The following is a 14,008-nucleotide window of genomic DNA, read 5'->3' on the forward strand; positions in this document are numbered from 1 at the left end:
CTTTGTGACCCCATGGACTAAAGTCTGACAGGTTTCTCTGCCAATGGAATTCTCCAGGCAAGAATACTAGAGCAGGTTGTCACTTCCGCCTCCAGGGGACCTTCCTGACCCAGGGATTGAACCCGTGTCTCCTGCACTGGCAGGCAGATTCTTCACTACTGAGCCCCAACAAAAACTATGAAGTAGGTACTCTCGTTACTCATTTGATAGGTGAGGCAAGTGAGACCAAAGGGTTAAGTAGCTTGCCCAAAGATTCAAATCCAGGTAGGCTGGCTTCTAGGAAAGTGGCCTGAGGGCAGGGACTGCGAAGACAGTACTAACTGCTCAGCACACAGTTCTCAACAAGGCTAACCGGCTTATGCGAGTGGGAGACACTAGGCCTGAGCTACATCCTAGGTCAGCTGCAGGAACAGAACCTTCGTGTCCCCAAACCCAAGCCTTCCCAGCACGTTTTAAATGGCAGCATGAATCAGGCAGCCATAAACAGGGAACTGCTCTTACCACAGCCACCTCTACGGTCCCACAGGGGATTCTCATACTCCACTGCTTCTGCACTTCACCTGTTCCTTGGACTATTCATAAAGTCAAATCACTTCAGGTGGGCGGGCTGTGAGGCAGTGAAACCTATTTACTCCTGTGAGGAGTTGATGGCCCTAACAGGGAACGCTTGGAAACAACTGAACAATATAAACACCTATATATATAAATAGGAATACCTGTAGATATAATAGATAGTATGGGCTATATAAATAGCTCATCCGTAAATATATAGATGAGCTGGAGTAATTTACAGAATTTCATTACAGATTACTTCTGTCAAGATTAACAAATTTAACTCAGTTGCCAGCATTCTCCCAGGGAATCAGAAAGACCCCAAGTGGATGGCCAAACTTTGGTATCAGGTGAGGGTCTAGAACTCCAAATGCTCAACTCTCGGGAATGTATCAGCCAGAAGACCATGCCCCATCCTGAGCAATATGGTGAGAGCTCTTCCCCAAGAAAGGATGTTCTCAGAGTAGTGTAGGGGCCTGAAAAGCACTTTAAAACTTTTTCAGAAGACACTCCAAATTTTTCACTTAGTAAAACGGATGTATAGCCTTGAGGCTTTCACAAAAAGGTCTAGCATGTTTCAGAGTGATTGCATCTGCAGTCAGATTCCTGCAGTGCATTCTGGGGGTGCCCAGAGACCTGTGGGTGGTCTTTAACACACAGGTTGGTACATGGCAGCTGAGTGCCACGAAGTATGCTATACACACAAGGCTCTCAGCTCGCCACTCCTGCTTTTCAGCTGGTACCAGAAGCTGACGAACATCCCAAGTGATTTCCCTGAAGGTACACACAGAGACCCTCCCATACAGACCAAGACGGAGTGAAAGCTATGGTGCCTGAGCCCCAGGACTACGGGCAATGCACCAGAAGTGCCACCCCTTGGCTTTGCTGAAGATTCTACAGAGGCTGGCTTCTGAGCTCTGACAACCAGAGGCCTGCAGATCAGGCTGCCCGAGGTGTCCGCCACTCCTGCCTTCACAGGGACAGGGATGGGAATTTTCAAAGATGCTGAGAAGCCCTGGTTCCCAGTGAACATCCCCCCCAGCACCGCTCCCCCGCCGGGATGTGGATATGCTCAGAGTTCTCAGACGGCTAATAGGAATCAGGGCTGAAGGGGAGGAAGAAGAGTGAAGGGCCTCAGCCCGACGCGGAACAGTAACAGCTACGTACCGTTTTGGTCTTCAGCGCTGCACACTGCAAGGGAAGGAAAGAAGGTGTCTGAATACATGATGACGAGGAAAGCCTCCAGCCACCCTGGCTTCACTTCCGAACTCTGACCGCTCTCCTGCTGGGAGCCAGGCCACCCTCCTCAGACCCTCCACACATGGGAGACTCACCCACCGCCCCTGCTGGGGTGTCTGGTCTAGTCTTAGAAAAAGGGCTTCCACTGCTTTACCATGAACAAAACTGCCAGGCAGGAAGGAGAGTGCACAAGCACAGTGTCCTTTTTCTCTGTTGCCTCGGAAGCCGGCGTTAAAGCCAAGAAAGGAGAAGCAGCCTGTCCCGGTTGGCCAGGGCGTCTGGGTGCGACTCCCCAGAGGCTCCATCTCCTAGTCCCAGGCCCTTGTCCCTCTTTTGGGGAGGTTCTGGGGACCGTCCCAAAGGGAAGAGCCTGTGATCAGGTGACCAGGCAGATGTCCCCTAACTCTGATGAATCTAAGCTCCTGGGAGAGGAGAACCCGAATCTGACTTCAACTACTGTGAGCAGGCAAGTCAGCACAACATGGACCTGCAGGACCCCAATCAGCTGGGGAACGAATGGGTGAAGTCATTTCAGGAAATGCGGAGTTCCAGACAGCTAGACTCTCTCCTGCAGGGCTTTTCTGCCTTGACTGGTACAGTCTTCATCTTACCACGAATCGGCAGCATGGACATAACAGCAAGTTTTTTTCTTCCCCAAACTCATTTGACTACAGACCTTGTTTTACTGTGCATCACTCTAAATGATACCATGGAAAATGCTTTGGAAAATGAACAGCCCCAGGCAGACAGGACACACACAGCGTGCCAGCACCTGTGTACAGAGTTTGAGTATGTCCAGAGGTAGTGGTGAGTCTGACGGGGCGACCTAAGGCAGGAAAGGCCATGGACTTAGATGCAGAATTCCTCAGGGCCAATCTAGGCTCTCCAGTGAAGGGAAGATGCTAACAATGCCTATTTCACAGGCTGCCCTGAGGATTAAATACATATACATGATGCCTGACCCCCACCCGGGGAACTCAGCTCCAAAGGACCGTTATTATTAGAGGATGCAAATGCATAAGGTGGCTCCTTCCTCAGCTAAAAGCACGGAAATCGAGTCAGGTCGATGTGGACCCTAAAGCGAGAGAGCAGGCGCTCTGGAGCTCTGCGCTGCTGCCGCCCACACGGCCCCTCACCCAGGTGCTGGAGTCCCTTCTGGTCCTTGTACAGCCGCGTCACCCTCTCCATCAGTTCCCACTTCTCACAGCAGCCCTTGTAGTTGACGAAGTTGCGAGCCAGGATCTCCTTGAGCTGTCGCACAGTGAGACCTTCGATGTCCTCCAGGTCGGTCAGGTCAGACAGCGAGGCCCTCCGGCCTGGGACAAAGCTGTCCTCTGAGTCGACGGACTGCAAAGGCAAAGATGGGATGGATGGGCTCCCCGCCCCCGCCCTCATCACTCCCAGGACCCCAGAGCTCTCATCACCCTGTGCTTTTGGTGACTGGCCTCAAGGCAAGCAGGAACAGGGGCACGTGGAGGATTATGTGGCCCCAGGCTCTGCATCGCCAGACAGACCTCCGTCTCTTCCTGCCCCGAGGGCTATGCTCAGGCCCAGCTGGCCACAGACCCACCCCCAGGCCAGGCAGGAGGAGCAGCACCAGGCTGAGGCAGGTGGTTTTGGATCCCGATTCCTCCTCTGACTGATGCTGAGCAGTATCAAGCATGATGCTCACCCCTCTGAGCCCATCTGCCCCCCGTAAAGAGGCGGCAGCAGTCCCACCACCCGGGCTCCCCGTGGAGATGGAACGAGGCAGCACGAGAGACTGCTGCGCTCGGCCTGGGTCTTTCTCCCCTGGAGAGTTCTGCTTTCCCACAGAAGAAGCCCGCTTCCCAGGCAAGGATCCTCTCTGCACACCGGAGACCACAGCTCTGCGGCCCCACGGCAGTGCCCTAAATGCCCTCTCATCTTTCCTCCCGATTATCTGACCTCCTTCCCCTGACAATGGCCACCGTGTGCTAGAAGCAGAGGAAAAGAACAAGACTGGCACAGCGGCACCAGGAGCCTGCCCTCCGGCTGCTCCCCAGTCTCCATTGTGACACGGACCGCTCCCGAGGTTCACCAGGAACGCTCACTGAACACCACCCCTGAAGACAGGACTTCAGAAGGACTGTCATCACAGCCTGCTCCTCCCCTCTCCCCCGTGAGGCCACCCAGAGGGTCCTGACGAGAACAGCAGCGGGAGCAAAGGCGGAGGCACAGGCGCCGCAGGGCCCACCTGGGTCTCGTCCTCAGCAGGGGCTCCAGCCGTGCGCTCCAGGTAGACGGGCTCCTCTTGGTCCTGAGACACATGGCCATTGGCCTGCGGGGAGAGAAAGATGGCGTCACATCCGCAGAACTGTCCCAGGGATGGCATGGGGCTCTTGCCAGCTCACACCATATCCAAACGCACTCCTGTCTCCCCGGGAACCTGGAGTCTCCCTTAATAGCATTTTAGAAGCCTGACTCTGTCAGGCAGGGAAGCGATACGCATAGATTTCAACTCTAGAACAGGATGGCATTAATTCTGCCTACTGCCAGGATGGCATTATCTGCCACTCACCATCGGTGTCGGCTCAGCTTGCACTCAGCTTGCGCACTCCGAGTGGAAGGAAGATCACACGGCCCTCCTCTGCCAGACCGCTGTCAAGTCCGTTCCTGACCCACTGACGCCAAAATGCCAACCCTACAACTTCCGCCCGCCATCCCTGGTTTTGCCCCCAGATCAGTGTCAACTCTTTTCTCCCCAACTGTTCAAACTATGTCTTCACTTCTGCCACATGAAATCTCCCCGGCTTCCTCATCTGGCCCAGATAAGATAAAAGTTTCCAGACCCTCACCACGCCCGCACCCCCCGCCTTCTGGCTAGTTACTGCTCTCATTAGAAATTCTAGAAATATGCTCAAAGCAGCAGAGTAGACTGTTACTAAGAGCTATCTTAAAACCCAGTCAAAACTTATTTTAAGGCATCAAAGAGTCTATTAACCTGAGACTATATAAGACTAATGCCTATGCTTAAGAAGTTTCATTCGGCTCAGAAGTCTAAACTCTCAAAAGGTTTCCCCTAGGTATTCCTTCAGGTTTTGCCACAGAGTAGTCAGAACTGGGAGCCACAAATCCCTCACCTAGATCGTTTCCACTCACAGCCCCCAAACAGGTGATGGGTCTGGTGTGAGCCCAGAGCAAAGAGGTGTTCGAGCTCACAGGCCTTTTCCACTGGACTCTTCAGAGAACCAGCAAAGGGACCACCTGGGAAACCAGTCACTCACTGCCCCCGCTGCTCACCTCAGGTCAGAATGCATAATATGGAGCTAATTAAGAAAAGGCACGCAACCACAACAGAAATGAAGAGCAGAAATAACTGTCACCAAAAATGCCAAGTGACAATAAGCTCCTGTACACAGCACACATGGACAGAGATGCTTCCCAAACAACGCCCAGATTTTTCTTGGCTTTACGTCAGCGTGGCACCCACTGGCCTCCTGGTGTCACCTTGGAGTTCCAAGAAGCTGTTAGGAGCCTAACCTCTTCCTAAGTAGCCAGTTTCTGTATGTCTTCTCTTTTCCACAAGAGAAACACGGTCTTGTGCTGCAGAGTACGCGCCTGTCTTTCCAGTGTGCCCACTGGCTGAACCCAGGTCTCCAGTGAGTGTCTGTCCGCAGCTAGCTCTGGTCCATGCGCTTCCTTCACTAGCAACTACTGCCGGGGCGTTACAGGCGCAGGGAAGGGCCCCGGTGGGCGAGCGTTGCCAAGCAGACGCGCAGCCTGTGTGCGGCTCGCTACAGACTGTCAGGCCGCCCTGCACAAGCTACTGCGCTCGCCCTGTTTTTCTGGCTGGCAAAATGCAGGCCTCACCAGAACAGGGGACGTGAGCTGACCTGAAGGCCTTCTGGAAACATCAGAGGAGAAGCACCCAATGAAGCTCTGGCACATGGTGTGACCTATGCGTGCAGTCTGCAAACTTCTGATTAATCAAAGGAACCCACTTGAAGGTTCTTTCAGGGAAAAAAAATTCCCTCGAGGCACTCTACTGGCTCCCCATAAACAGAGAGAAAACCCTGGACCAAGCAAAGGGAGGCAGTCAAGACAGGCGGCCCCGCCTGTCCAGCAGGCAGAGCAGAGCCGAGGGGCAGTGGCGTCCCAGGGCGCGTGAGGGGAAAGCCCGCTCAGACCACATGCGCTTCCTGCAGGGGAGCGTGCGGTCACAGCAGCCTTCATGGCCCAGTGCCCGTCAGGGCTGAGTCAGGGGCCCCGTCCCAGCAGAGGTGGGGGTCAGAAACGAGAGACGGCAGCCCCGCACGTCCTGTGTGGGGGACGACAACACTGGCATGCCTGCTCTGGGCAGCTCAAAGCCCTTCAGACGTGGGATCACGCCGCCAGTCAGTCCTCCCCACATCCTGGCAGGAGCCAAAGTTGTCTGGATTACTAACCTCATTGCCTTGTTAAAGGCTCAGACCTCCCGGAAGTGACCCGAGAGTCAGTGACCAACAGGATGTGGAAACTGGATCTTCTAGGTCCGAATCCTCCCACTGTTGCCCAAGTCAGATGACTAAAAGGCTCACTGACATACTGAAGGATAGCTACAGGACGTCACCACGCCCCGATGACAGTGATCCTGGCACTTCGGAGGTGGTTAATACATGCTCACTGAATAAACAAATGCATGGAAAAATAGCTCCTAGAGACCCAGCACCTGGAAGCTAGAGGCTGCCTCTTCACCCAACCCTCCCCTCTCCCCACCATGAGCACCTAGTCTGCAGAGCCGGCCCTCTGCTCACGTCCTGGGAGCCCACTTCCTGTCGGTCCTAACCTTACAGGGTCCCCTGGGGCTACACACACAGCTTCCAGCTACCTCCCATCCTCTGTCCAGTGCCTCTGCCACTGGAGGCGGGGGACCACTTCCCCCGTCCCCACCCCAGACCTCTGGCTGAAGCCTCCTGCCTTCCCGGCGCTGGGTCCTCCCCCGCTCCCCACCGAGTGTGTGGGTGTTTGCTTCCTATCTTATAACTTGACACCAGTCTTGCTGTCTGACACCCTATCCTTTCCTCTTTCACCCACCTCAAACCTCTCCTCAGTGATAACCACCATTCAGAGCATTGTTATTGTTTAGTCACTAAGTCATGTCTGACTTTGCAACCCTATGGACTGTAGCCCACCAGGCTCCTCTATCCATGGAATTCTCCAGGAAAGAATGCTGGGGTGGGTTGCCATTTCTTTCTCCAGGGGATCTTCCTGACGCAGGGACAGAACCCAAGCCTCCTGTGTCAGTGGGCGGATTATTTACCGCTGAGCCACTGGCATCACTCGAATCCAACAGTTGGTTTCCACACCTACTTCCCCCTCAGAGGGCTTTCTCAGCGTAGAAGCGACATAATCCTCGTTTCTGAGCTTTCCAAGCCTGGTTCATAATTCAGTCCAGGTGCTGCTCTGAGCCCACCACCCCCAGACCCTGCTGGGATGCTGACAAGGCTGCCTACTGTTCAGTAGCCCTCCAACCACACCCCAGCCCAGACAGCGCTGGCAGGGGCCATGCTCGTGTCTCAGTCACAGCGTTTCCCTCCTCTGCCTTGCCTCCACATACTCTTTTTTTTGGCCTCACCACACGGCTCGCAGAATTTCCCCAACCAGGGATCAAACCTGTGCGCCCTGCACTGGTAGCTCACAGTCATAACCCCTGGACCACCAGGGAAGTCCTACGTGGTCCTTTTTGCTCCCTTGCGCCTTGTGATGATCATTGAGGAACCGAATTCCCCGTTGGCCAAGGAAGACCATAGGGTGAGAAAGCAGGAGGGTAATCTGATCAGAACCAAATGTGGAGACCTAACAGTGAATTTTCTCAAAATGTTTCTAGAACAACCAATTTTTTTAAACTCTCTAAATGGGATAGGAACCTATTACAAAGAAACAGAAAAACACAAAAACCCAGTACTGTGCATCCATCTAAGAAAAGCCCAAACGTGAGTCTGCAGTCCAGAAAACACCCTCCGTCGGCGGTAGGCAGAAAGGCGTCCCGTGACCCACGCACTGAACCCCTCTCCCATGGTGCGGGGAGAGAGGGACCGGAGCCCGCCCTGGAGAGATGGGAGGCCGCGCGTGGCTGTACCTGCTGCCGGCCCTGCGCCTGGCCGGGGGGTGCAGACGGGAGGCCGGGTGAGGTAGGCGGCACGGTGCTGGTGTGGGGCCGGGTGAGGAAGGCCTGCTGCTCGGGGAAGTCGGGGCCCAAGGGGGGCGCCTGAGTCCTGCCCTCCTGGGAGATGACGGGCTGCTGGCTGAGCACCAGGAACACCAGCTCCTCCTTCTCCCGGCACATGTCGGTAGAGATGTCGTGGAGGCTGAGATAGTCCCTCAGGTCCTTCACCTTCATCTTCATGAGCTCCTCCCGCCGGAAGCCCGTGGCGCAGACGCGCTGGCAGAGAAGGCAGAGCCGGGGACCGGCCCCCACTTGGCTCGAACAGGTGGTGCAGAAGTTCTTCTTACAGTCCAAGCAGGTCTGCTGCTTAAGAGCGAGAGGCAGAGAAAACCACATCAGACCGTGCAGACAAGACAGCGTGACAAGGGCTGGGCACGACCGCCCATGACTCGTCCTTTCACTGGGGGGTCGGGCCACCGGGCAGAGTTTGGGGTCAAACCCCCGAAGAGGCAGCAGGGCCCGCGGGCAGGATTCCACTGGAGGCTCACGTCACTCATGCTACTCACTGGTAGAGAAACAGGCTGTTAAATAAGAGTGACAGCTTCAGGATAAGAAAAGCCCTGCCTTTTATGAAGTCTCCCTCCTCCGCTTCTTGTGGAGTCACCTTGGGGCTGTAACTCAGCCTCTCTGGCCCTCAGTTTCCTCATCTGTAAAGTAGGGGGTGATGAAAACAACTACTTCATGGGACTGTTGTCAAGTTAAGAGATAATGCACTTAGCATATCGGACATGTGAGTCTTCCATAAGTGTTTAGTGTTTTAATTATTATTTCTAGGAAATACAAGCCAATGATGAGAGTCAAGATTCAAATCAGTATCATGGAGTAACTCTCCTCCAATAATTGTATTTTGTTCTATACTTCTCAATACTGTACAATCTTTGATAATTACTACTCCAAATATATATATATATATATATAATTAAATGACTAAGGGGCTAATATGTGCCAGAACTGGACTTGGCTTATCATTTAGTTCTGAAAGCAGGTATTTTCCTACCTCCCTGCTTCCGGGACAGAACATTCGAGGCCTGGAGAGACGAAGGCACATCCTGAAGGGCAGGCAGGGGACGATGGGTCTGGGATTCACACCTGAGGTGGGTCTGGGTTTGGTGCCCACACTCGTGCTCTTTCCACCCAGCCGCAGGACTGACTCAGCCCCATGCCAGACCCCGCCGTGCCTGGCCAAGGGCCTGGCTCTCCCTCTCGGAACTCCGCAGACACTGGGGCCCAGGCCCCCGCCCTGCCCCGGGAAGGCCCACTCCGAGTGCTGGGAGCACGAGGCTGCATAAGAGCAAACCCAAGACAAATATTTAGTCAGCGACAGGAGGCCCTCGGACACGAGGGGGGAGCTCTCGTCTGTGGAAGTACAGGGTGTCTCGGGCGGCTGACGAGAGTGCCGGGCAGGCGAGCTGGCACCGCCTGGCAGCAGCTACTCCCGGCATCACAGACAATACAGGGCACCAGGGCGTGCTCGGCCCCCAGAAGGCAGCTTCCGGCCCCTCGCCCCAGAGGCTGAGCAAGCGCAGGGACAGCCGATGAGCCCTGTTCCGGCCACGAGCAGGCCACATGCCACCACGATGGTGAGCCCTGGGCCCCCCGCGCTGGTCCTGAAGAGGCGCTCACTAACCCTTTAGAGAAATGAACAACTTTTCATCCTGGGGTGACTTCAGAATTAACCTAAATCTTTCTGCCCTCTCTTTTCTAAGTATAGAAAGCTGTTCAAGCAAACAAGAATGCCCAGGAGACTCAGATTCCCAGAGTCGAAATCACAGGCCCTCTGGTGTGGCGCTGAAGAAGTCTGCAGAGCGGAGGGGGTTATATTTAGTCTTTTCTAAGTGTCGTTTGAGCAGTAAAGGGAAGCGAACGTAAGGCTGTGACTGCTGACACTTGGAAAGACACATGTCAAGCTCCCTCACTCTCCACCCAGTGATAACCACACAATACAACGTTCACATGGCTGCACGCACTTTAGAACAGTTCTGGGACCAGTCGCGCTTGGGTGGAAAGGAGATGTTTTGGAGTACTTTGGGGGTTCAGTCACATCTAAAGCTTTTCTAATGGGCGATAAGATGTGTTTAGGATGACACAGTGAAATTACAAGGCTTCCATGTCATAAAGCTGTAGGTCCTGACATGGAACACTGCTTACATCGGTACAGTTTGACAAGACCTAGCCTGACACAACTGAACAGCCCCGAGTTGCTCCATCAGCCAGATCTAAACAGCTGTCTTCTACGGTGTGCGGCGCACTGGATACCAGATCAGAAAGCAAAGACAGCAACCCACCCAGCTCCTCCGCACCCCCCAGGGGCTCTGAAGCCTGAAACACACCTGACAGGAAACAGTAAGTCAGTGCTCGCTTGAGGCTAAAACCCCAGTTTGAAGAGTCAGGAGAGAAGAAAGGAGAAGGAAAAAGCAACTGTCAACAAATGCTGGCAGAACAAGTAAAGGAAACACGTAAGTATAAATTCCAGCAAATGGTACACGCTGAGTAGCGAGGTGGCAAGAAAGATGACCGAGGGGAGCCCGGGTGCCCGAAGAGACACCCGGAGCACCGGCAGGAGTGCCTGCGTGTGGCTCCCCTCTGCCAATCCACCCTTCCTCTGCTACCCCCCACCCCAGCCCCGTTCCCTGGCACAGGCCAGGCCCATGTTCTCAGCCCTCCTCCTTGCCGTCCTGCCCAGAGGCAGCCCCTCCTAGGAGGGAAAGGGCAGCAGGGACACGGTAGGATTAAGTCCTGGCTGGCTGCATCCCCACAGGGGGAACTTTGCAAACAGACAACTTCCCAGAGCATCAGAGGCTCACCTGCAAAGTCGGTGCTCAAGACTTCCCTGGTGGCTCAGTGGTAAAGAACCTGCCTGCCAATGCAGGAGACACAGGTTGGATCCCTGGTCCAAAGAGATCCCATGTGCCGCGGAGCCACTAAGCCTGTGTGCCTACAAGTACCGAGCCTGAGCCGTAGAGCCAGGGAACCGCAACCAGCCCTCACGCCGTAGAGCCCGTGGTCCACAAGAGGAGCCACTGCCGTGAGAAGCCCATGCACCGCAACTAGGGAAAAGCCCTCGCAGCAGCAAAGACCCAGCACAGCCCCAAACAAGAAAAAAACAAACAAAATGAAAGTCGGATGCTCAGCCTACCTCAAAGGACTACTCAGGTACTACATGAGCTAATGCACAGCGAACCTCAGCATGAGGTAGGCACCCCACCCAGTAAAAGGTAACACAGTCACCTCTAGTTCCCTTCCCCTTGGGCCAGGACCAAGGAGCCACTCCCTCTTTCTACTCTGAGACTTGATTATCTCTTCCATGTCTAAAAACACAACCTCCCTGCCAGGCCACCCTATCCTCCCCTTCCTCCACCTGGTCAACTAAAGAGGCTGGGCGCCAAAACCCCTCCAAAACCGTCAAGGCTGCTGCTAAACCACATGCAGGTATCACCAATACAGACAGGATATGTTACTTCCAGCTAGTCCTGTCCTGCAATTTCCAAGACTGGAAGCTCTGGGAAGCCAGGGCTCCATATTTCTTACGTCCTCTCTTATAAAGTCCTTAGTGCTCACTGGGTTTTGTACCAGTGAGCATTCAGCAAATACTGACCACAATGAAGAAAGGAAAAAGAGACAGGAGGATCCATGTCATCATTTCAATTCAAACACTTCAAGAAAAGACATTTTGAAAGCTTGCAGCTGTTAAATGCCAAACCCTTGAGATAAGATGCCGATCCACTCAAGCACGAAAGTACAAGTGCAAAACTCTCATAGGAGAAAACATCCTTAATATTCACAGAATTCACTGTGAATTACACAAAATTAATCCGTCCCTTTGTGGCAAGAAAATATTGTACCAATAACCATCTTTTACCTTCCAACTGGAACTTCCTTTCCGCCTACAGAAGCTCTTCTTGGGATTTGCCTGGTGGTCCAGGGGTTGAGAATCTGCCTGCCAGAGACACGGGTTTGATCCCTGCTCCAGGAAGATTCCACGTGCATTGGAGCATCTACTGAGGCCACGTGCTGCCAACAACTGAGCCTGCGCTCTCGAGTCTGTGCTCCGCAACAAGAGGAGCCCGAGCAACACAACTAGAGTCGGTAGCCCTCCCCCAACTGCAACTAAAAAAAGCCCAATCGCAGCAACAAAGAACCAGTGCAACTAAAAACAAACAATTACTTTTTTTTTAAGTTGTTCTTCTTGGTACAGAAGCTTTCTTCCCGTCTCCTCACACAGCTGCGCCTTTGCCCTCATCCTCCTGTCAGACTTTGAGCTCCCTACTGTGGAGGGATGACTCTCTTCATCTTTACCTTTCCAGCCCAGGCAATGCCTAACACACCTAACACGCTGAATATTTTTCACTAACTAAGAAAAAAATTACTTTATTTTTTAATTTTGGCCACACCAGGCAGCTTGCAAGATCTTAGTTCACCGAGCAGGGATCGAACCCACACCCCCTGCAGTGGAAGCTCAAAGTCTTAATCGCTGAGCCACCAGAGAAGTCCCCAGAAGTTCCTTATTTTACTCAGTGCCATGCCTCATTTTAGACAAGACTGATATCCTGGCTTCTTCGGTTTGACCTCCTCCTCCATTTCATCCGTCTTCGCCGCAGTCCCCTGTATCTTAGTAGCTGAAGTGCCTTTTGTGTCTGAGTCTCTTCCTTTTCATCTGTAAAATGGGTTGACAACCACTCCTTCACAAGGTCTGGCACAAAGAGCCGCTCACCAGATAGAAGCTACCTGGATCGGTCTCGGCCTCCCCCAGACCAGGCTCTGGGAACTTCCCACTGGTGTGCAGAAGTTGCCTCAGTGCCTCTCCTACGGCTCCGGCAAACCACCCTCCCCGTGAAGCCATGTCCGCCTGAAATACAATCAGTCCGGCTGTGGCTTTGTTCAGAATCCTTCAGCGCTTCCTTGTGGCCTGGTGGCTACAGGCTCCTCACTGTGGAAGCCCTGGGCCTTCACTACTGAGGCCAACTTTGCTGCCCTCACCTCCCCAGTACCCTGCATCCTGGTTGAACAGGCCACGCGCTCTTCCCAGGTCCAACCTGCATCTGCTCCACCTCTGGTGCTGTTTCCTCAGCCACTGCTTTGCAAATCAACAAGCCTTTCTCTGTGGCTAGAATGATCCCTTTACCAACAGTGCCTGATGCCCTCATACTTAACTTATGCAACTGACTCTTGTTAGTTCTTTGTAAATGGAGGCCTCCTTAACCAGACAGTAAGCTCCCCAGGGGAATGCCCTATGTCTTGGCCCTCTCTCCACAAAAGCATGACCTCTAGCTGCTACCACGCTGCTGGGACAGAACCGGGCCCTCAGTGAAACTCTTCAGCATGGAAATGCCAGCCATAGAGTGATGAAAGTAGAAACTCTCTGATCTACTTCCTCTTTTGCAAATTCTTCTCAACAGTCCATTCATTCATTCATTCATTGGAAAAACTGTATTGCCCACCTACCATGTCAGTCTAGATAGACACTGGGAAAAACTTGTAGGCAAAACCGACAGAATCCCTTACTCTGTGTACCATCTGAAAAGACAGGCAGTCCATAAACACATGTATGTTGGGTGGTTAAAACCACTATGAAGAAAATATAGCACCTTCCCATCCCCACCCAACCATCCCTCTTTCTTCTGGGGCCGGTTCCCTCATCCATCCACTTTCCCTCTTCTGGCTGACCAATGTCAAAAATGTGCTGGATCTCCTGATTCTCCCAAGTTGTTTTTTTTTTTTTTTTTTTTCAGTTAGAAGATACAGAAAGAATCAGGGCAAAGGCTAATAGAGTTCTGCCAAGACAACGCACTGGTCATAGCAAACACCCTCTTCCAACAACACAAGAGAAGACTCTTCACATGGACATCACCAGATGGTCAACACCAAAATCAGATTGATTATATTCTTTGCAGCCAAAGATAGAGAAGCCCTATATAGTCAGCAAAAACAAGACTGGGAGCTGACTGTGGCTCAGATCATGAACTCCTTATTGCCAAATTCAGACTTAAATTGAAGAAAGTAGGGAAAACCATTAGACCATTCAGGTATGACCTAAATCAAATCCCTTATGAC

General features: G+C 53.1%; 1 protein-coding gene across 5 annotated transcripts in view; it reads right to left on the reverse strand.

The window, feature by feature from the left end:
* Window positions 1-14,008, reverse strand: part of RFFL (ring finger and FYVE like domain containing E3 ubiquitin protein ligase) — a 74,433-nt gene that overhangs the window by 3,430 nt on the left and 56,995 nt on the right. For 4 of the 5 annotated variants that reach the window (XM_043480892.1, XM_043480901.1, XM_043480882.1 and 1 more), the window contains 4 exons: window positions 7,871-8,263; window positions 4,007-4,090; window positions 2,928-3,138; window positions 1,720-1,743 (listed from right to left, as the gene is read on the reverse strand). In XM_043480892.1, the coding sequence (XP_043336827.1) occupies window positions 1,720-1,743; window positions 2,928-3,138; window positions 4,007-4,090; window positions 7,871-8,263 (712 nt within the window). The remainder of the gene's footprint in view (window positions 1-1,719; window positions 1,744-2,927; window positions 3,139-4,006; window positions 4,091-7,870; window positions 8,264-14,008) is intronic. The other variant, XM_043480887.1, reaches the window with a different exon arrangement.

The sequence above is a fragment of the Cervus canadensis genome, chromosome 1 (genome assembly GCF_019320065.1).
Source record: "Cervus canadensis isolate Bull #8, Minnesota chromosome 1, ASM1932006v1, whole genome shotgun sequence".
NCBI lineage: Eukaryota > Metazoa > Chordata > Mammalia > Artiodactyla > Cervidae > Cervus > Cervus canadensis.